The sequence below is a fragment of the Excalfactoria chinensis genome, chromosome 1 (genome assembly GCF_039878825.1).
Source record: "Excalfactoria chinensis isolate bCotChi1 chromosome 1, bCotChi1.hap2, whole genome shotgun sequence".
In the NCBI taxonomy this organism is placed as follows: domain Eukaryota; kingdom Metazoa; phylum Chordata; class Aves; order Galliformes; family Phasianidae; genus Excalfactoria; species Excalfactoria chinensis.
Window position 1 is genome coordinate 112,040,763 of NC_092825.1, and position 20,639 is coordinate 112,061,401.

Sequence of the window (20,639 nt, forward strand, 5' to 3'; positions counted from 1 at the left end):
TTCTCCCCCTGATGAAGGCTGGTTCTGTAAACATAGAGTCATAGAATCACAGGAGGGTTTGGTTCGGAGGGATCTCAAAGCCCACCCAACCCCAGCCGTGGGTAGGGCTGCCCCCCACCAGCTCGGCTGCCCACAGCCCCATCGCACCCGGCCTTTAGCGCCCGCCACCTCCCTGCCTGGGGGCGGGAGCACCCAGCGGAAGGACCGCGCTGTCCAGCCGCGCCTCTATGGTGCTGGAGGACCGCGTGCCTGCGGCAGGCGTGGCGCCGCGGCGGGGCCCCTCCTGGCCGCGGTGGGGACGTGGGGAGCACCATGCTGACCGGGCGGTAAGGCTGCCCCGCGGCGCGGGCTGGGCTGGGCAAATCAAGTCAGGGGGGGGGCATACCTTCTTCCCGTTACCCCGCAGTCCGCCGGGGTAGCCCCTAACGGTAGGGCTGGGCGCGGTCACCGGCTGCGGTTGTAGTGGGGGAGTGTGGGAGCGGGCAGCGGGCTCTGAGGTGAGAGGCAACAGGTCGGCTGCTGGCCGGGCCGTGGGAGGGCGGCTTAGCCCCGAAGCTGGGTCCTTATGGAGGGCTGCACCATCACCACCGCTCTGATCGCTGTGTATGGGGCTCTGCGGAGCTGCGCGGACTTCTCCTCTGGTGCCTGGGATCATCCTGCTCTTTGGGCTTGTTCAGTGTTGTGCCCGTACCAAACCATGTGCAGAAACACCAGGGTTAGCCGAGTGGCACTGAGTTGGAGACTGTGTGATAGGCGCTCCAGGATACTCCATCTAACACTTCTGAACATTCCAGCTCTGTGCAGTCAAAGTATATATTTAGGGTCATGGCCGATTTTCCAGATGCACACAGATCCTGTCTGTGTCAGGATGTCCATGGTGTAAAAGCTGGTGTTCAGTCTAAGCTGGTGGCCTTAATGCATCAAAGAGTCATACAGTCACAGAATGGCTTAGGTTGGAGGAGACCTCAAAGCCCACCCACTCCACCCCCTGCCATAGGCAGGGCTGCCCCCCACCTGCTCAGGCTGCCCAGGGCCCCATCCAACCTGGCCTTGAGCACCTCCAGGGATGGGGCACCACAGCTTCTATGGGCAGCTGTGCCAGCACCTCGCTTCCCCCTCATGGAAAAATTCCCCTTGTCAACTAACTTAAATCTAGTCTCTCTTATTTAAAAATCGTTCCCCCATGTCCTATCACTATCTACCCACATTAAAAAAAAAATGATTTCCCTCCTGCTTCTGAAAGCCACAGTCAACATTCACCTCCAGTGATTCATCCTTCCTGTTTGCAGACGGTAGCGGCTGGCTTGAATTGCTGTGTTCATTGCATCTGGTTCTAAAACTTGTACTAAAAGCAAGGCGGGGAGGTTCTGAAGTAATCAGCGCCATTCCAAAGTAAATCTTATATTATTCTCATAGCCTTAAAACTAATCACACTGATTTTCCTCCATATAGGTTGTACACCATGCAGAAACTTCCTTCTCTTCTGGCTAGAACGCTGGTGTCTGGGACCAATGGCTCGCCATTGCTTCCAGACATGGCTGAAGGTAAAGTAGTTGCCTTGTACTTTGAAAGATTTATAAACGTTTCTTAGCAGCTCACTTTATTCATATGGTTTGTGTGCATTGTGGATGGGCACACCCTTGCCTCTCTCGTTACAAATGTTTAGGAAGCATCAGAAAATTACTGCATGTTTTTGGAGTTTCATGGCAACAAACATATGTAGGTCACTGAAGTTACAGGTGTCTGGATCTTTAGTCTTGGAAGAGCGAGCAGTTCTATTTGGAGGAATGACTCTAGCTAGAAAGGCAGTGCAATAAAGGAAGGTGCTAAGGGACCTGAGTAAAATGGCCAAGAGACAGGAACTGAGTGGAAACAATGAGTCGTACAGAACTTTTAAGTTGTCAGTACTGCTAATTTTATGAAGTTAGAGAAACCTATTAATCTGATTAGCATGATTGCCTTGTGAAAGTGCACTTTGTCAATAGAGCTTTGTGTGGAAAGATTGTTTTAACACTGCTACTAATAAACCACAGTGTTGCTGTTTCAGAAGCATTAAAAATGTTTCCTTGCGTTCTTATCCCATATACTGAGAAATAGGAAGGAGGAAGAGGACTGAAACTAGATACAAACTATTCCTTTGTGGACTTCTGCCTGTTTCTGATTCCTTTTTTTATTCTTCCCTTTACTCTCCAAATAGAAACCCCGGGTTATCCAGTTAAAGAGAAGATGAAGGTTTTTGGTTGTTAGGTGGCTTATCCTCAGTATTTGTTAGAGAAACATTTGCTGACATAAGTGGTAGCACTGGGTCTGAAAAGTGTTTGGAGTTACACTGCAAGCAGATACTACATGGAGCCAGTAGGTAAAGGAATTGTAAAGCTGGAAAGGAAGGACTAACTCAGCTGAAATCACAAAGGTATTGGCTATAAATCTTAGCCGTGAGCAAGGACAATTTGTGTACAGTTGCTTACTAAACTTCAGGGCTATCTAATTAAATGGAGTTTAAGCAGGTCAAATAATTAAGTAAACCCCTTAATGGGTGTAATTTCCGTTGTTTCTTTTCACTGTTAACCTAAGCTGTGTTTTCCACTTCACAGGACACTTACCCATTCACGTGAATAATGGTGTGTTGTGGTAACCTGTATATATTTTAAGATTTGCTACAATGCTAAACTTCCTTAGCTACTGTTTTGCCTTACTTCAGCATTCTTGACAAGTGAAGACCTCTTCTTCTCTGCTGACTTGCTTAAAGCCCCTTTTGCCTTCTTTAAGGCTGTTGGACATGACAAGTGAGTGTCTCTGGTCATCTTTGTGACCAGATTGTTGTACTAGACCTGTGCTTGTTTCTGATAGCATGCTGGATAACACAATGTTAACTGCCTTGGTAGCAGCTCCTGCAGTACTTAGCTTTGTGTTAGGTGACTGAGTGAAGAGGGCTGTCAGTTCAGATGCAGTGGGTATCTTCATCCTTCCCAGAAAGCCAGACCAAGGTCTGCACCAGATCTGGTGGTAAAATGTATCCTGGTAATGCCTGGGGAGGCACCTGCCTGAGGGAGTGTAGATGGTAGAGGTGGATGCAGTGAGCTTGTCCAGCAGCCCTCATGTACTTTCTTACTGTACTACACAGCTTAAACAAACTCAGGCCCCGCTGCTCTGGCTTTAATGATCCATTGCTCACAGATGAGGAATTAGTGTGAAATACACAACGTGATAATAAGGGATACAATCCATTGGTTGCAATTGTTACGTGTGTCTGAGATATTTGCAAATAATAATAATAATAATAATAATATTTTTTAAAAAGTGTGTGATTTTTTATTCTTTATTCTTTATTACTTAATTCTTCAGTATAAAATAATTGCCATCTAGAAAAGCAGGGAAAAAAGAGAGGAACTACATACTTACGAGCCTGTAAGATGGACTGGATTTAGATGGGCAATATCTTAGAAACACTTTTACTATATGTCCTCTTATTGATAAAACAAAAATTATGTGGTTTCAGCTTGGCAAATGTATGCCTAGAATTGAAATCAGAAGTATGAAATGGGACTAACAGTGTATATACATGTTTGCAGGTTTGGACCCACGATATTTCAGAGCTTTTTACCTCTCTAAAGCTGACAAGGAAGATGAACCTAGTTTAAACCAAGACAGAGAAAGTGCTGTTTATTCCCTTTCCATCCCTGCACAGCCTACGCACTATTGGAAACTGGTGGTTTTGGGTTCTAGAAGCCAAAACAGTGTTTCTGCTAACATTATATTAATCCGTGCATGCTATGACAGCTTCACAGGTGGAGTGTGAGTAACAGGAAAGTAGTACTTATTGTGCAAGCAAGCCTGCTGCTTCTTAAGAAAAAGAAGTCAGAACCTTCTGCCTCTTCAAAAAAGCACATACACACCAAAAAATCAACTCTTCAATCCTTTTTTTTTAATGGACAGTTTGTTGTTGGAATTGGTCGTTGAACTCATTTCAAAACGTATTTAGTTTAGTTTCCCCCCAAAAAATGAGGCCTGAGTAGTCTGTTTTTTGTCTGTCTTCTTGTCCCCTTCTTCTTCCAGAACTCTTTGTTGTCTGATGCCAGCACAAACCTCGAACCATGTGTCCAGAAGGTTTGTGGATATTGCCTTTTGAATCAGGGATTGTGAGGGTGCTAGACCTAGTGTTGCAGGTTGGCCAGTGACCTGATGGCAATTGGCAAGTACCTGGGCTCTGTATGTATGGCAGCTGGCTGTCAGCCTGGCATAGCTCTGGGCTGACCACATCTCATGCTGGTGCTTGAATGGAGGATGAGCAAAAAAGAGATAGAGATGTCCAGAGGGGAGATGAGGGTGCTGCAGGTAAGGAACTAATGGAGGGCTCTGTGATTTATATTTGTCGGGAATTGGGCTTAGCTCCAGAGTTCATTGGACAGCTGGCTGGTCTGTGTGAATACTCACAGTAGTGTAGGGAATGGAGGGAGCCTCTGGAGATCATCTATCCCAACCCCTGGGGCTCAGTTTGTAGTGTGCAAGGTCTGATGGTGTCTCATAGAAATAATCAGCTCATGAGTCATCAGCAGCCTGCTTTCTGTTTCCTTGGGAATGGCTTTTTTTTCTTCTCTTTTTTTGGTAGCCTTTCCCCGATGAGTCAGCAACTATTTTCTGTAAAAATCTTTGTAAATAACCAAGGAATCCATGCTATCCAATTCTTAATTTATTTTTTCCTGAATTTGGGAATTTTTGCTACTTATTTTCAGGTGTTTCCAAGTCGCATACATTCACCTGCCTAACAGTGATGGATAATTGTCATAGATGTGATGAGACCTTAGCATGCTTAATACTCCTATCCAATGAAAGAGTAGAAGAACTGTTTAAGGGGGTTATTATTGATATTTAGGAAAGCCTTGGGCAGAGCTAATATTTGGTAAGCAATTTTACAGAGCTCTCTTCAGTGCTTTTCTTTAAGGCTGATAGAAATTTAGGCTGTAGAGTCTTCCTGGCAACAGCCAGTGTGCTGTCATTGCTTGCTCATCATGGGTAGATCTAGCTAAAAGTAATCTTTTTTCACCCTCTGTCCTCCAGCTGCACTATTCTTTTAATGGTCCCTTTATGACTTTCTGATCTGTGTTATCTTTGTTGTCTGTTTGTGCTTAGGCTAAAATATTTTCACATCGGGATTTTGTGATCTGGTCCTGATCAGCTCTTTCATTTGGCTGTTAATTAGTGCTGCAGGCATTTGATTGCATTAACAGGCACTCAAAATGCATTCTTTATTGGTTGTACAAAATAAGCTACGGAATCATGTTACTCAGCCCATTATTGTGATACACCTACTAACAGCATTGGTGCATTTGGCCAAACTTTCTTTTTTCAGGCTACTACTTGCATGAATTTGCTTAATTTTCTTATTCTGGGATGAGGATTGTGCTTTTTAGCACCAAGCAACCCCACATTCATCATGTGCAGAACCAAGCTTGGTTTGCTTTGATTTTTTGTTTGTTTGTTTTGTTTCAGTGCGAAGCAGATTGAGGGATATAGTGGGAGCATCTACCAACTGGAGGTACAGTGTATATTAAATGTATATTACTTCATGTCTTAGTCCTGAGGGAGCTCAAAGTTGTGGTATTAGAAATGAATAGCTAGGTGATGGGAAGAAAACAAGATTGAAATTAAAAAGTAGTGCAAACAAAGTTGTAAGTTGTTACTTCGTAAATCACAAACTTCTGGGGTTTCTCTGGCAGATCTTCTGCACCAAGGGAACAAAATACGTGAGCTTGACACTTACAAGATTCTCCTGTTAAATTAGAATCTGATGGAAGTTTAAAAGCTTTAGAGTTATACTAGAAATGTTATGTTACAATTTTCTCTTATCTGCTGGTGTGTTATCCCCATGGTGGCTTTATCCTGCACTGGATTCTTAGGCAACTGGGTTGGTTCTACTTTAAGCAGGCTGTGCCGTGAATAGTCTGGCAGCATCTGTGCAGACATAAGAGTGTCACCCTGGGGCCTGTGCTCTCCATTTGGGAGTATCTCAGGCATTTCCTCTCTCTACTATAACTTAACTATAGATTAATTTACATTTAATTTGCATCATCTTAAGTTTTGCCTTTATCCAGCTTGCCTACCTCCCCCTCTACTATCTTCAATAAGCCAGAGTTTACTATAATCCTGTAGCTCTTAAGAGTTCTGAATCTATCAGCATAGCAATCAGGGGAAATTTTGTTGCAGATTGGCTGGTTCCATATTTATTTTCTTGATCTTATATTTGCTGAGCTCATTTCACACTTAGCGCACTGATAAGGAAATGTGGAGAGGCTTGCCTCAGTGGAGTGTCTGATATATCCTGGCACCCTAACTAGGTTCATCTGAACAGTGTTATAGGCACACTAAAGGAAACACCTGAATCTGGGAGGATGGTTTTTATTTGGTAGGACTGATAACCAAGCATGATGGGTCTTGAAATCTGTGGTGGGTCACCTGATAATGTGAGGAGTTGATAGAAGTCTTTCCCTCGGCCCAGAATGGCTAAGGAGGAAATGTGCTATATGAAGTACTGTCTGAGGGTCAAAGCCTGACAAGGCTCTGGTCAAATCTAATTTTCTATCGTTTCTTTTCCCCCCACTGACACCTGAAAGAAGAGCTGGGTGAAGTCAGGATCACCACAGCAGTGTTTTTCTTAGATAGGTACATTTCTTGTGCCATGTAAAATACAACACGAGTGGTTTGCAGGCAGTTGTATGCTTTAACTATCATGCAGAAGTATGGTCATGGAGCCCATAGTTGAGAGTGCTGGAGAATGACAGACTTACTATGTTTGAAGGATGTGGATCATATAGACTTTGAGATTTCACCTCCATGATGGGCCATCATGAAGTTGGCACATGTGGAGAGTGAACAGCCAGTACCTTCATTGAGTTAGACCATGAAATGACCAAAGAGGATCAACCCAAGGGAACAACTTGATGGGGTTGTGATGTGGGAACATCAGTGGCATTTTTTTATTAAGAAGAGACATCTTGCTTATTTAGTGATTCCATTTTTGTTCCTGTGTAGCTAAAACAATGTATTTTTTCATAGTTAATATGGCACAGTAATTGTTACTATGAGTTTGACGTGTTTTTACATAAAGCTAGATCTAGATTATGGAGGATTTAGCCACTATTGAAGTCAGTAGGAATAAGTAATCCATAGAAGTGTATGTAAGAAGGCCTGTAAAACTGTTCTGAAGTACAGGCTAATGCCAGATTAATGGGATGACTACATCAATTGTAACGAGGTCTAGTGTAAAACTGTAGCCATTTCAGAAACAAATAATGTTGTTTTGCAGGACCTTTCAGGCAGTTATTAGCTACTACTTAAACTGAATATTATTGCTGTATGACTGATACTGCAGTATGTAGAAGTATTGTTGGTTGAAAAATATTATTGCCGCGAGCCCGATATTTCTGTATATTGAAGAGTACGTTCTGAAGCTGAAGTCAAGAAGAGTTCTGCTGCTGACCTGAGAGGAACCTGGAAAGCACTGGTGAAAACAGAATGTAGTTGAAATTTTGTTGTTTTTCGTGTGCTTGTAGACAAATTTTTGATTGCTTCTGATTAATTTCTCTTATACCTTTCACTGAAAGTGTGAATATTTGAATACAAATGTTTTAAGAAAAAAAGCGAACATAAAGGTGCATCATCTTGGACACTGCACCTTTTCTTAGTCAACTGATATGTTCCGTTTCTGTGCAGTGGCGGAACTTAGAAAACAGCATCTTTAGAGTTGGTTGTTATCTTCTCTCTTTTTCTGAAGTCTGTGGTAGTCGTGTTGCCCAAATGAGGTAAAACATTTCTTTTTTAAGAGTAAAAAAGAAAAAAGACATTTTATGCTCAACTTCTGCTGTTTTTAACTATGGAGTATTACTGCTTTCTCCCTCTCCTCAAACATAAAAACCCAAGCCAAAAAAGTCATTATCTCATATTATGACTGATACTCAAAATTAATCCGAAGCCAAAACTGAAGACAAACTTTCTTTTTGGTGAAAAGGTTCTTTCTTTTTTCTTTTTTTAATTGACTTTGTTAAATGGGATGGCACTCAAACCACAGCAATGCAGCATGCGCTATTGAATGAATGGCACATATCCACTACAAGTTTACCATTACATTTGGTTAGTGTTTTATGCCTTCTCCTGCACTGTGAAATGAGTTAATAGTTGTCCATACACATCTTGCTTTACACCTGAAATATCATGTGCTTAACCCTGAGTTTTCTAATGCTTTATTGTGGATTCAAAGGATGCTGTGAACTACTTGCTTTATTCAGTTAGGCTGCACTATTAAGGTGAGGATGTTTTGGATGAACAGGTAAGAGAATATGATGGGCAAGATTGTTGCATCACAGATAGCTGTGCAAGGAACAAGCTTGGAAGATTGGAAGGAAGCGAGAGTAAGTTGGCTGTACTCCCTTGTGAGACTTGCAGCCCCTCTGGACATGGTGGGGCTGGAAAAGTAACTCTGAATTATTTCCCTTCTATGTATTATTTCTTTTCACAGCTTTCTGGTTTAGTTGTAAGATAACTGAATAGAAAGGGAAATACGTAGATTAATTCTCATTTTATTTTGTGTGTGTGTGTGTGTTAGTTAAGTGTATGCTGTGTGAATTGATGCCGAGTGGGAAGAAATCATCTGTAGATGATAGCAGTACTTGGCACATTAGTTCTCTTAGTTCTTAGTACTAACCAATACGTCTGCTTTACTTCTTGAGGAAGATTCTAAGTTGAAGGTCCTCTAAAATTGGAAGGGCAGGAAGAGTTGTAATACAATAGCTATGGAAGACATGAATAGGCACAAAACATTACAGGTTCAATTATGCATGAGCTATGTTTTTGTTTTACTTAAAGCTACTTAAAGCTTTCCTTCAGTAGTCTTGCTTTGTAAATCAATTTATGTGCCTTTCTCTTTCATTTCAAGACACGCTTGTTTTGCCTTAGAGTGTTCAAGTATTTTTTGTTTTCCTTTTGATTATATGAGATCTGTTAGGTATGGTCTCAGCTGTCTAGTATACTCCAGAGAGTGTTTCTTTCCTTGCCAGGGATCATGTGCAAGCAATGCAAGAAAGAAAAGCTCTTCATACTTTACTGGCAAAACGGCAGGAAGATCTGCCCCCTAGAAGAATGAAAGATAGCTACTTGGAAGTTCTTCTGCCTCTAGGAAGCCAACCTGAAATACGAGAGAAGTATCTGAATGTACACAATAGTGTAAGGTAACAAAGCAAGTATATTACACCTACAGCAAAGCGTTAAGTTTGATGTATTATGGATTCATTTATCTAATTGTCAAAAAATGTATCTTACAGGTTTGGAAGAATACTTGAAGATCTTGACAGTTTAGGAGGTGTGTATGTGAGCCTGTGAAAAGAATACACTAATAATGCAAAGAGAGTGAGTTTGAGTACTGCTTGTTATAATGCAGTATGTCCACAGATAGGGGATCACATCAACATGATGTCCTTCTGTTGGGAGAAGAAAACAAGATACTGATGTTGAAAGAGAAGGAAATCCTAGAATCGTAGGGTTTGGTGGGGACCTCTGTAGATCACCCTGCCCAACTCCCTGCTAAAGCAGGTTCCCTAAGCACAAGAAAGCATAGGGGCGTTGGACCATCTGCAGAGGAGACTCCACCACCTCCCTGGGCAGCTTATTCTGATCAACTTCAAACAAGATTTTGTCTTTGGCAATGGGATTCTTGTAAATCCCATTCAGACTCTTATTAATTGTGTTGACGTCTTGACTGATAGGCATAACAGTTCTTGGCATTAGGGAATTATAGAGAAGAAAACCTTGCATTTCCTTGATGGGCAGAGATTTTTTATGTCATTAAGTACAAATAGATAATTTGAAAACTGTACTGCGAGAAAACCACTTGAATACTAAGAAAAATATATTTGCAACATTGTTACTCTGAGTCTGTTTACTTGCATATACTCTTCTGAGCAAAGCTAATTGAGTTAAACAGTCATTTGTCTAGCAGGTATTACAGCCTGATAAATACCTCCAACCATGCCTTCATGCCTGTGAGGCATAGTTTATCTAATCAGCACCTCTTTAAAAGAATCAGTATTTGAAAACAAGTTCTCAGATAGTATGTATCCCTGAACAGCCTCCGTGAAATCAAAGTAGACAGGGGGAGGGTTATGAAAGGTCCGAAGCAGACAGCTGCAAGGATAAGGGAACAGATGAGGTGGGAATGGAAGGAGTGGAGCGATAGGTTGATTTACATTTCTCTTTATAGTAAGTAAATATCCATCTAGCTGATATGGCTGCTAAATTACTGTGGTGTTTATTTATTGTTCTATTTATTTTTTTATAGTGATCCCCTGAGTTATGTACATGAAAACGTGGACGTTGGGCACTACTGTAGTATGATACTTCTGATTGTGTTTTGTAGATGCCTCTTACACTTCACAAAGATGGTTTTGATTGGTTTTGTTAAAGTTCTTGTTAAAAAACAACAACAACAAACAAACACAAAAAACTGGAAAACTAAGATCTGACTGCATTTTGGTCTCTTCACAGTTCTTATTTGCTACACTCACACCAAGCAGGAAGCGCAGCCCAGATCTCCCTTATCCATAGTTACAGCCCTGGTAGATAAGATCAGTAAGTGGCAATTTAATCAGTACAAATGTTTTCATCTGTTTATCTTACTCGCTCAGCAGCTACTGTGTTGCCATGGTTGTTGCTCTTAGCTTTGTTATTAAACAGTATTTGTCTGCTGGAGCTGGGCCTCACTCCTGTCACTTTCTGCTGAACCCCTCTGTGGCTCGGCCATCTGTCTGACAGGTGCATGCCTGTTCCTTCTTCTTGTTTTAGTAAAAACAGGTAAAGCGGAAACCGCAGTGTTGTCCTTTGCAGTTCCTATCTTTTCTGACTTCATGTGTGTTGCTGCTCACACAACACAGATACACACACCCTAGAAAAAACAGTCTTTCTAGTATTAGCTGTGAGTGAGCTGTCTCCAGCAGTCTCCAATGTTTGTCTTGTAGATTTGTGCAAGAAAGTCATATATCCGGACTGTGACATCAAATTTACAGGCAATGTTTCTTGGGTTGGGAAGACCTCAATGGAAGTGAAGATGCACATGTTGCAGGTCAGTTCCTGTGCCTTCTCTCTCTGCTACGACAGTCACAATTTGCTTCAGAGTGAGATCTGGGTGGTTACATTAGCAGTCTAAATTACATTTTCTAAAATAACCAAGATGATTTCCACTGGTCTAAGTGCTGCAAGGTACTCAGTTGCTATCCTTTCTTCAGTACGTTAAATTTCTTAAGCAGCATTTTGTAATTAACTTTGAGAACAGTATGCTCATAGAGATAAAATGGATGGTTCCAGTGTAGAAGCTAATGCTACACACTGCATCCTGATGCTGAGAGTGGTGCCAGTTTGGTATCAATAACACACTGTTGTTTTGTCTTTTCTCAGAGTAAAGGGTAAGTCATTTTATAGTGCCTGTGTTGACTTTATTCTATTTTATTTATTTTATTCTATTTTATTATATTTATTATTATCATTATTATTATTATATATTTATATAATATAATATAATATAAATAATATTATAATTATAATATAATACATTTATATTATATAATTATTATATATATTTATAATGTATATAATATATATAATATATATAATATATATTATATATATAATATATAATTATATATTTATTATTATTATTATTATTATTATTATTTTATTATATTTATTATTATTTTATTCTATTTTTCCCTAGATGCAAATAGCATATAATTAACTTTCCTTCACATAATGTTTTTGTTTTAGTATTCCTGAAACTGGAGCTTTGTGTTCTTTTCTGCTTAGCTTTTTGTGAGGGGTTTTAGGTGACAAACTGGAAGTTAACTGTGATCGCATAGGTGATGTCAGCTGAACAGATTGATAACAAACCTTTCGTAATTTGAGAGTTTAAAATATATTTGTTTCCTATCTCTCCCAGCTACACGATGGTGATTACAGCCCTGTGTTAGATGCAACCTTTGTCATGGTGGCCAGGGATCCAGAAAACAAACGGTAAATTGTAGGATGATAAAAGTCTTAACAGGCTGCTGTTGTGGTGAAAGTGTGATACATGGCAGCTGTGTATGTGTGAAGCTGTTCAGAGTGGGCTATAAATGATTTGTATAGTTGATATATTCTGTTGGCAAATTCGACTTCGCTAGGGCAAGCTTCAGAGAATTGAATTCAGGAGTCAGATGGCACTAGGAATTGCTGTTAGCCATGTGGTCTGTCCCTTTTTTGTGTCAGATTTTCCTCTGTTTGAATGAATTGTCCTCATGAAAACAGAAACCCACGTGTTATACAGTAATAGTTAGAATTAATTGCTTTCTTGCCTAAAAACCTGAAAGATCGAGTCTCAGTGGTTCAGAATCACAGAGTGGCTGAGGTTACAGGAGGGTGCCAGGCCCACATCCAGACAGCTTTTGAAGATCTCTAGGGAGGAGTCCCCACAGCCTCTGGGCAGCCTGTGCCAGTGCACCATCAGCTGCACAGCACAGAAGTGCTGCCTGGTGTTCAGAGGGAACCTCCTGTGCCCCTGTTTATGTCCACTGCCTCTGGTCCTCACGGCACCTGCTTTAGAAACGGGCTGAGGAAAACTATGGAGAAATCTGCATGGGCTTATGCAGGTAGCTTAAGTCTTCATACAGACTTCAGTGGCTGTTCTTCAAGCCAGCTGACCACAAGCCCACTGTGTTCAGAAAGTATTCAGTGTGAGATAAAAGCCCTTCAGGAAGGTACAGAGTTTGCTATGTTGGGTATAGTGCCACATGTGGCTGTGTAGCTTTTGGACCATAGCAAACTTGTATTTCTTGCATCTTGGGACTTTGACAAGAGAACTAAAGGAGAGGGGTCCTGAGCTGGAGATGGGGAGAATGAGCTGTGCGATAGAGCGGGAGCTGGTGTGATCCAATGGTCCAACATTATGGCAAACCAGGGAAAAGAGCAGACAGTTCCAAGTGAAAGGTCTTCTGCAGGCTTTTTGTTGCCAAAAGATAAAGGCTGAGGGTGGAGGTGAATTGCTTGGCAGATTTGCATGTTTCTATGTGTATGTATATGAGTGTTTGTGTGTATAAATACATACTATTCTGAGCATTTGTATAAATATTTAAAATTTAAAAAACAATCTGTGGAAATTACAGGGAAGAATGGGTCTTGAAAATAAGCCTCTGCCTTGCTTTGTGAGAAGAAATAATTAAGCCTTATACAACTACATTAGAGTACATTTATTTGTGCAGTTAAACAGACATAGGAATTGGGACTCGAGGCAGCCTCACACCATCTTTTTTGATAAGCAGCACACACGTAAACAGCTTTTGGCTGTTGATAAGGCTGTCATGGGAATGTGTAGATTATAAGAAATTTTGCTGGCTACATCACTGTGTTGTTTCTCTTCCAAAAGGAATGTTACTGTTGAAGTTTTGTTCACCTGCTTTAGACTGCTAGATCACCACTTCTTGAGGAAAACTGTTGAGAAACTCAGCAAATACTTTAATGATATTCCATGTAATCTGTGGGTACACTTTTAGCTCTTTAAGAAGCATTGCTTCATCAGCTATTTTTTCTTAATTAAGCTTGATTGTGGTTGGCTCACTTCACTGGCTCTTCAGGACTGAGGTGAATGTGATATTCTGTTGGCAGTTGCCAAACTATGAAATAATAGAGTTCATTTCTGTGATGCAATCTGAAGTACATCTTTTAATCTTGTAGCACGTTTGTGAACACAAATTGAACACTTAAAATGCTTTTACGAGACAAACTCTTTTATAGTCTGTAACTTACTAAATAAGTCTCTGTCCACAGGCCAGCCTTTGTTAATCCACTTGCTCCTGAGAGCCCCGAGGAAGAAGAAATCTTCAAGCAAGGAGAATGTATGTTGTATTTCCTATCAGAATGCAAATCTGCCTTAGGCCCTATTTAGTAGCAGGAAGGAAGTAAATTGCAGAAGTTCTGCTTATTTTAACAAATGATCCTAATTTGTTTAAAATCAAATTTTTTGTCTTGTCTCATGCATCAATATTGCCGAGAGTTTCAAAGCCTGCTGGAAACTCTTTGGCTAAACTGATGGGCAAGGATGCTCCTGGTGTATTCTGCACCCCACACTTCTATTTCCAGACTGCTACCTTGATGTCAGTACTGAGAGGAATGTGGGCTTTGAGTTTGGTTGGTTGTCCCCTTGTCCCCGTGGTGGGTTTGCTGGAGCACATCACAGCTCCTTTTCTGTCTGGGTGTCCATATTTGATTTTTCTTAGTTGCAGTCAGTCCTAAAATCCAGATCTATGTTTTTGAGTCTGGTAATGTGAACCTCTAGCTTTTAATTCAATGGAGGAAAAAAAGAAAGGAAAGTCAATTGATTCCAGATTAAAATCTCGAGAGCCAAGTCAAGTGTGTGGTTTGGTGTTTTGTTTGTTTGTTTTTTTTTTTCCTTTCAATTCTAATATACCCTTATATTTTCTGCTTAGTGAACAAGCTGAAGAGGATTGATTTCAGCACTGCTTCGTTACTGAAAATGGCTCCCACTGCAGAAGAAAGAAATGTCATTCATGACATATTCCTTAATACACTGGACACAAAGTAAGGAAGGGAAGGGTGGAGGGGAGAGGAAGTCTTGAGAACAAAAAGTAATGCCTGTTTTGAGTGGGCTCTTTGTGGGTAGTCTGGTATAAAGGCATACATTTTGCTTTCCCATTTCAGCATTTAAACTCTGAGGCATTTCACTTGGAAATGCAGGCACAAACTTTCATGTCCAGTCTGTGCTTCTTGAAAGCGTTATTCATCATCCAGGAGCGTTAGCTGTGCCAAGGTGATGGAAGGGTTAGCGCAAAGAACTTCTGAGCAAGCTGTTATGAATAATCTCAAGAGCTTAATGATGTTTATCCAAATAAGGGCACTGAATGGTTTTACAGCTGTGTGACTTGTACAATGCAGGAGTTTTCTGCCTCAATAGAAAAGCCTCTTTCAGGGCAGGAACTGACCATATTTAGATCAGGTAACCTTGCAGTGCATTTAAGGTATGATACCTGCTAACATTTTTGGAGTGAGATTTCTGTGAAATTGTCCAGTGTATGTGATTGTAGAACAATGTGCAATACCATCAGTGCACCGTTGTATGATGTTAGGAAGTTAAAGAAATTATACACAAATGCAATTGTTATTTTTAAAGCTGTTTACCACAGTGAGACATACCTTCCATTACATTTAACAGCTGTGTTTTGTACACATTCTGCCTGGATCTGAACAGCTCCAGCTCTCTACATGCTTGATGTTGAATTTCTCTTTGAGCTCATTATGTGCTTTCAGTTCATGGTGTGACTTAATGAGTGATGTAGAGCTTTTCAGGAAAATGGTATGCTTTGTGGATGAGGCTTATCTTTTTTCATGTACCTTTCTCTTGTTGAGATTAATGGTTCACATGGGCTTGGACATGAGCAGACAGTTCGGCAAGATGAGAACTGTAGGCTTTATGATGCAGTAACAAATCAAGAGTATCATTTTAGATAAGGCTTCAGGATCAGTTGGAGCTGCTTTCAGTGATATCATTTCTGGGTGGTGGTATTTTTTTGTCTGTGTGTATGTGGATGTGCATTTGCTTCTTGTGCATTTCTGATTTTCTGCATTCTGTTAATGTAGGTTGTAAAGTGTATTGTCTCATCCGTAGGACAGTAAGTTTTCGGAGTCGTATACTGCCACCCAATTCAGTGTGGATGGAAGATGCAAAGCTAAAGGGCCTTCAGATTTGCCATCCTCAGGTATTTTGAAAAACATAAATAGATTACAAAAATAGTTATTTACTGAATTATGATTTGTCTTTTAAGACTACTCAATCCATTATTTTGTTTAGGTCCTGCAGTCCTTGCAGTGTATTTGATTTTAGTTTTTGTCATTTTTCTACTAAAAGAACAGAAAATCCATTATTTAGAAAATAATAGAATAGAAAATATCGATATGGGTTGCCACTGTAAAATAGGAGTTTTTTCACTGTCTTTTTTTCCCTACCAGACTGCTCATTTTGTCTAAAGAAAATCGTTTGCAAATTACTTAAGTTGGACTTTCAGTTGATGACAGCCTTGAGTTTTTGTGTTATGTTACCAGCCAGATGAGTAAAGCTGCCTAGGACATTTGAACTTCTATGTGTATATTTCAGTAGTGCCCTTCATGCATTCAGAAACTTTGAGTTGAATTGAGGTGCAGTCTTCAATACAGCACTTTAAGAAGAACAGATGTGTTGTAACAGTTTGATTTTTGTTATTTTTTTCCGTGTACAGGAGCGGAACATCTTCAACAGGATCTTTGGGGGTTTCCTCATGAGAAAGGCATTTGAACTGGGGTGGGCAACTGCTTGCAGTTATGGGTGAGTTGCAGACTTGCAGTATATATAGAATGACTTAGGTTGGAAGGGACCTTAAAACTCACCTAGCCCCAGCCCCTGCCATGGGCAGAGCTGCCCTCCACCAGCTGAGGCTGCCCAGCACCCCATCCAACCTGACCTTGAGCGCCTCTATGGATGAAATCCAGAATGCTGATTGGGAAACAATGCTAACTGACCTATTGACGTGAGTAGAAGTTGCCTTCGTGTCTAATAGGATGTTCCACCATTTGTGTGCAGCACTGTTTTTCTAGGCTCCCCAGGGTGGTGGTTGAGTCATGGTCCCTGGATGTGTTTAAGAGCCAATTGGATGTGGTGCTCAGAGATATGATTTAGCAGAGGGTTGTTAGAGTTAAGGTACTATGGTTAGGCTGTGGTTGGACTTGATGATCTTCAAGGTCTTTTCCAACCTGGGTAATCCTATGATTCTATGATTCTTAGAGTGCCATGAAGAGATTTATATCTTATTCCTTGGAGCTTGGTTTTTCTGTTTTGTTTTATCTTGCTAAGCTACTGGGATGGATTTTTGAAGTTTTCTTTCTAGATCTTTAATAAACATTCTATTAAATAAGTACTGCATCTGCACACAAGAGGAATAGGTTTTGAACAATTTTGAGTAACAAGTTGTGCTTAGAGACTGAGGTCATAACCCAAGATGGATGGCATGAAGATTGTCTAGCAAGTGTAAGTTGTAAGATACAACAATAATGCTTGCAAGAGATTTTGTCCACTTACTTCTGTCTTGGGTGATAGCATAATTCCTTAACACTTCCTATGGTCAGCATTCTTCTCTTAAACCAGCTGTTTAAGAGAAGAATTTTCCCTTTTTCTTGCTCAGGTGTTCCAGACCTTTTATTGTCTCGGTTGATGACATCATGTTTCAGAGGCCAGTTGAGGTTGGATCCTTATTACTGCTTTCTGGACAGGTAGGAGCTGATTTCTCTTTGAAGAGTAGAAAAACTTATGTCTCTTGTTAGCGCTGTTAGTCACTGATAACAAACAGCACATTACAAGAGAGTATGATTTTCTCTAGTAAAATGAAGTCTGCTGCAGTTTTTCATTGGCAGTGATATATACTATGAACTGTAACTCCCGTTTTAACTGTTTAGGTCTGTTACACAGAAAAAAACTACATCCAGGTTCGAGTCCACAGTGAGGTTTATGACGCAAATACCAGAGAGCACCACACAACCAACATCTTCCATTTCACATTTATATCAGAGAATGAGGTCCCACGTGTTGTCCCCAAAACATATGGAGGCAAGTATCCAAATAATGCATTGCCATGATAACTGTGGAAAAGACTTTCTGTTGTAACACTGATTATCTTACTAGATGAACAATTGGCATTTGAGTAATGTAACTGTCTTGACGAAGCACATTTATTTTATGCTTCAATGATTGCCTCTTAAGCTTGCCCTTCTGTGGAGTTTCCCATTATCGATACAAGTTTCTCATGTTTTTCTCTTTACCTTCTTTCAGAGTCCATGTTGTACTTAGATGGGAAGCGACACTTTGCTGCAATCATGAAAGAAATCTGAGAGGCACCAGTGCTGTGTCACTTGTGTAGCAGCAAACTGCCTTGGAAGGAACTATCTGCGAGCCGTCTCTATGGCCATGAGCTTGCAGTACTAAAAAGAAGCAAAGCAACTCCCCACTCCTTTTCAGTGCTATTTATATGTTTGCACATAAATGGGTTTTGTTTTATTCTCTGTTCTGAGGAATTGTTGCCATCTACTTTGGCACATCAGTTCTGTTAGGAAACAAAACTGAAAACTTTAGATGGATGGCTTCTCTTGTCTGCCTCGAAAGATATCGTTACCCCCCCTTGCTGTCTTGTCCCCATCTGCCTTCTTTCCCTTGGTAGCTCCCCTTTGTGTTTCTCTGGGAGAGGATAGAAGTTCTTTCAGAAAAATATCTGCAATCAGTAGATACACACAGCTCAAGCCATTTGACATCTTACATCTGCATGTAAGTTAGGTTTAAGGTATTGTTTATGAGGAAGGGTGCAGGTGTCTTGGCAGCAGCAGAAGCTCAGAAGTTCTGAGTGTGTACACAGTGTCCAAGCAGGTGTTTTCCATCAGCTGGCATTTTACAAGACTGTTGCAGCTTCTGGTTTCAATGGTTTCCTGTCCTCGTGGGAGGAGTTCTTCTGTGCTGAGGTGGCTGGATGGTCTGTTCTGATGGTCTGGTTTTTCACAGCTGGCCCTGTCAGCCTCTTTGAAGAACTCTTTTTTCCCCTTTGCTCTAACTGCATGCTAGTTCTTGAACGAATGATTTCCTACTGCCTGTAGAGTTTGGATTGGCAAGATAGGGTTAAAACTGGGAAACAGTATTGTAGAGCAGAATGGTTTGGATTCTTAGGACTTGGAGGCAGAGAAGTTCTTTAAGATCTTCTCCACTTGCACTTGTTGGCTATCGGTATCATACCGGTATTTAGCATTAGACAGTTTACCACTCACTTTGGGCTGCATTTCCCACCTCAAAAATGGGAATGGCTGCGTTTGATTGATGCAAGAATTAGTCCAGAGAATCTGAGCAGATGGATGAAAATGACGTGACAACACAGATGGATGAAACAAGTTGATTAAACTAAACCAGTGGCTTGTGGTTTATATTTCAGAGTAAGAAAGTTTTAAAGATTTATGTTTAAGAGCAGCTTTCCTTGATCCTAGAAGGATAGTGTGAAGTTAATGTCTCTTAAAGCTGATTGCTTTTTGTGTAATGAGACTATTAGAATAATGATGTTACACATCTGCCTTTTCTTTCTAAGAATTTGCTGCCTGTATTTTTGGCTAGGCAGCTTTCTGCTGGGGGAACCAGGGCTATTACCTGATCTGGATGAGATTAACTCATAATGCACTGCAGAGATAGCAAGCTCCTGGTTCCTGGCTCCTTCAGTTTCTCTCCTTGGTTGCTGATTCAGACACATATCAGTTATTTTCTTTAACCATTATGCCACTATGGGTATGTATTATATTTTCTGTTTTCCTTATTTCTGAAATTCTTTGGAAACTGAATATATTTAACTGACCAGACAAGTAGAGAACTGAAATTCTATCCCAGCTTCTTTCTTCCTCTTTGCCTATGTCACTGCTGGGTATTCAGAAATAAGCAGGAATGCAGGAAATTGAGAGAGAGGTTTCAGAACCGTTTATTGTTTCTGAATATGAATGTGTGCCCCCAGTGGCGCAGTGGTATAAGCTGCTGCTTGTGGCACTGGAGGGCCTGGGTTCAAATCCCCCCTGTGGCGCAGGGGGTAGAAGTGCCGCTTCACTACACAGGGGGCTCGAAACCTGGGAGTTGGACTCGATGATCTCTAAGGTCCCTTCCAACTCGCATGATACTATGATACTATGATGATATGCAAGCTTTTATCATTGACCCAGTGGTCCTGCGTGGGTTGTGTCTGCATGGTAATTGTTCCTCTGTTGCCCTTTTAGTTTTATTTAAATATGAAGTTATCATCATTTCTAAATTAAGCCTTGGGGAGGGGGGTGGGAGAGGAGATGGCAAAGCCTGAAGTGGGGCATCACATCACACCTCTGGGCACAGGAAGGAAAAGGAATCCACAAATGAAGATACTTAAAAGAATGGGTATGTAATAGTTCATGATAACGTAAACCATTTACTGCAATCACAGTAGTTACAGAGATGTCCTTACAGCCATGCAGAACTTGCGTGTTTATATATACACATGTAAAACATGTAAAATGCATCTTTTGCTATTTAGAAATACAATTTGTTCTTGCATATTTTTAGTCTGGGACAGTAACTCCACGCTGTTACCCTCTTTGAAAATAGATAATGAATCTTGGCTCAAGGAACGTTATTTATGCATGTCTCTGTGTACCTGTGCATATGAGATGAAAATCATTTGGTTTTAGGTCTTGCATTGAGAATAAAAGCATTTTACTGGAGTAATTAATGCTAAGTTTGTATTGGAGTTCAATGAGCAACCCCTTGCTGGACTTGGTCTGAAGTTATTAGTTGAAAATGTTTGTATTGATAGCTAACATATCTAGCTGGAGCTCTGTAGCAGGACATAGATGTTTCAGTGCTGTCATTCCATGGAGTACAGAGAGGAGGGGTGCTGTGGGAGTTGGATGGCCTCCCCCTGCCCTTCTCAGTTAATGCTGCTGTAAAAGGAGAACTCTGTAGTTGGCTGAGTGCCCAAAAAGCACTTTGTTTTCAGTGCCTCTATTTTTCTGTGTTTAAAACACAACCTCCCCGTAAC

At 40.8% G+C, this 20,639-nt stretch overlaps 1 protein-coding gene across 2 annotated transcripts; it reads left to right on the plus strand.

The window, feature by feature from the left end:
- The first annotated feature begins 187 nt into the window (after positions 1 to 187).
- On the plus strand, positions 188 to 19,172 carry ACOT9 (acyl-CoA thioesterase 9). Of its 2 annotated transcripts, XM_072360837.1 has the most exons (16): positions 188 to 326; positions 1,453 to 1,544; positions 2,595 to 2,621; positions 5,491 to 5,536; positions 9,051 to 9,221; positions 9,315 to 9,352; positions 10,534 to 10,617; positions 11,004 to 11,107; positions 11,978 to 12,051; positions 13,840 to 13,907; positions 14,499 to 14,610; positions 15,695 to 15,785; positions 16,302 to 16,387; positions 17,241 to 17,328; positions 17,512 to 17,662; positions 17,885 to 18,084. In XM_072360837.1, the coding sequence occupies exons 1-16, from the start codon at positions 313 to 315 to the stop codon at positions 17,941 to 17,943; spliced, it is 1,305 nt and encodes a 434-aa protein (XP_072216938.1). In that variant the 5' UTR covers positions 188 to 312; the 3' UTR covers positions 17,944 to 18,084. The 2 variants fall into 2 exon arrangements, with proteins under 2 accessions (XP_072216938.1, XP_072216946.1); XM_072360845.1 differs by lacking the exon at positions 2,595 to 2,621 and having other exon boundaries at positions 17,885 to 19,172.
- The last annotated feature ends 1,467 nt before the right edge of the window (positions 19,173 to 20,639 follow it).

Excerpts from the sequence above, each read along its gene's own strand:
- ACOT9 (XM_072360837.1), top strand. Across the intron at positions 5,537-9,050 it reads GGAGCATCTACCAACTGGAG|GGATCATGTGCAAGCAATGC; the intron begins GTACAGTGTATA and ends TTTCCTTGCCAG. Across the intron at positions 14,611-15,694 it reads CTTAATACACTGGACACAAA|GACAGTAAGTTTTCGGAGTC; the intron begins GTAAGGAAGGGA and ends TCTCATCCGTAG.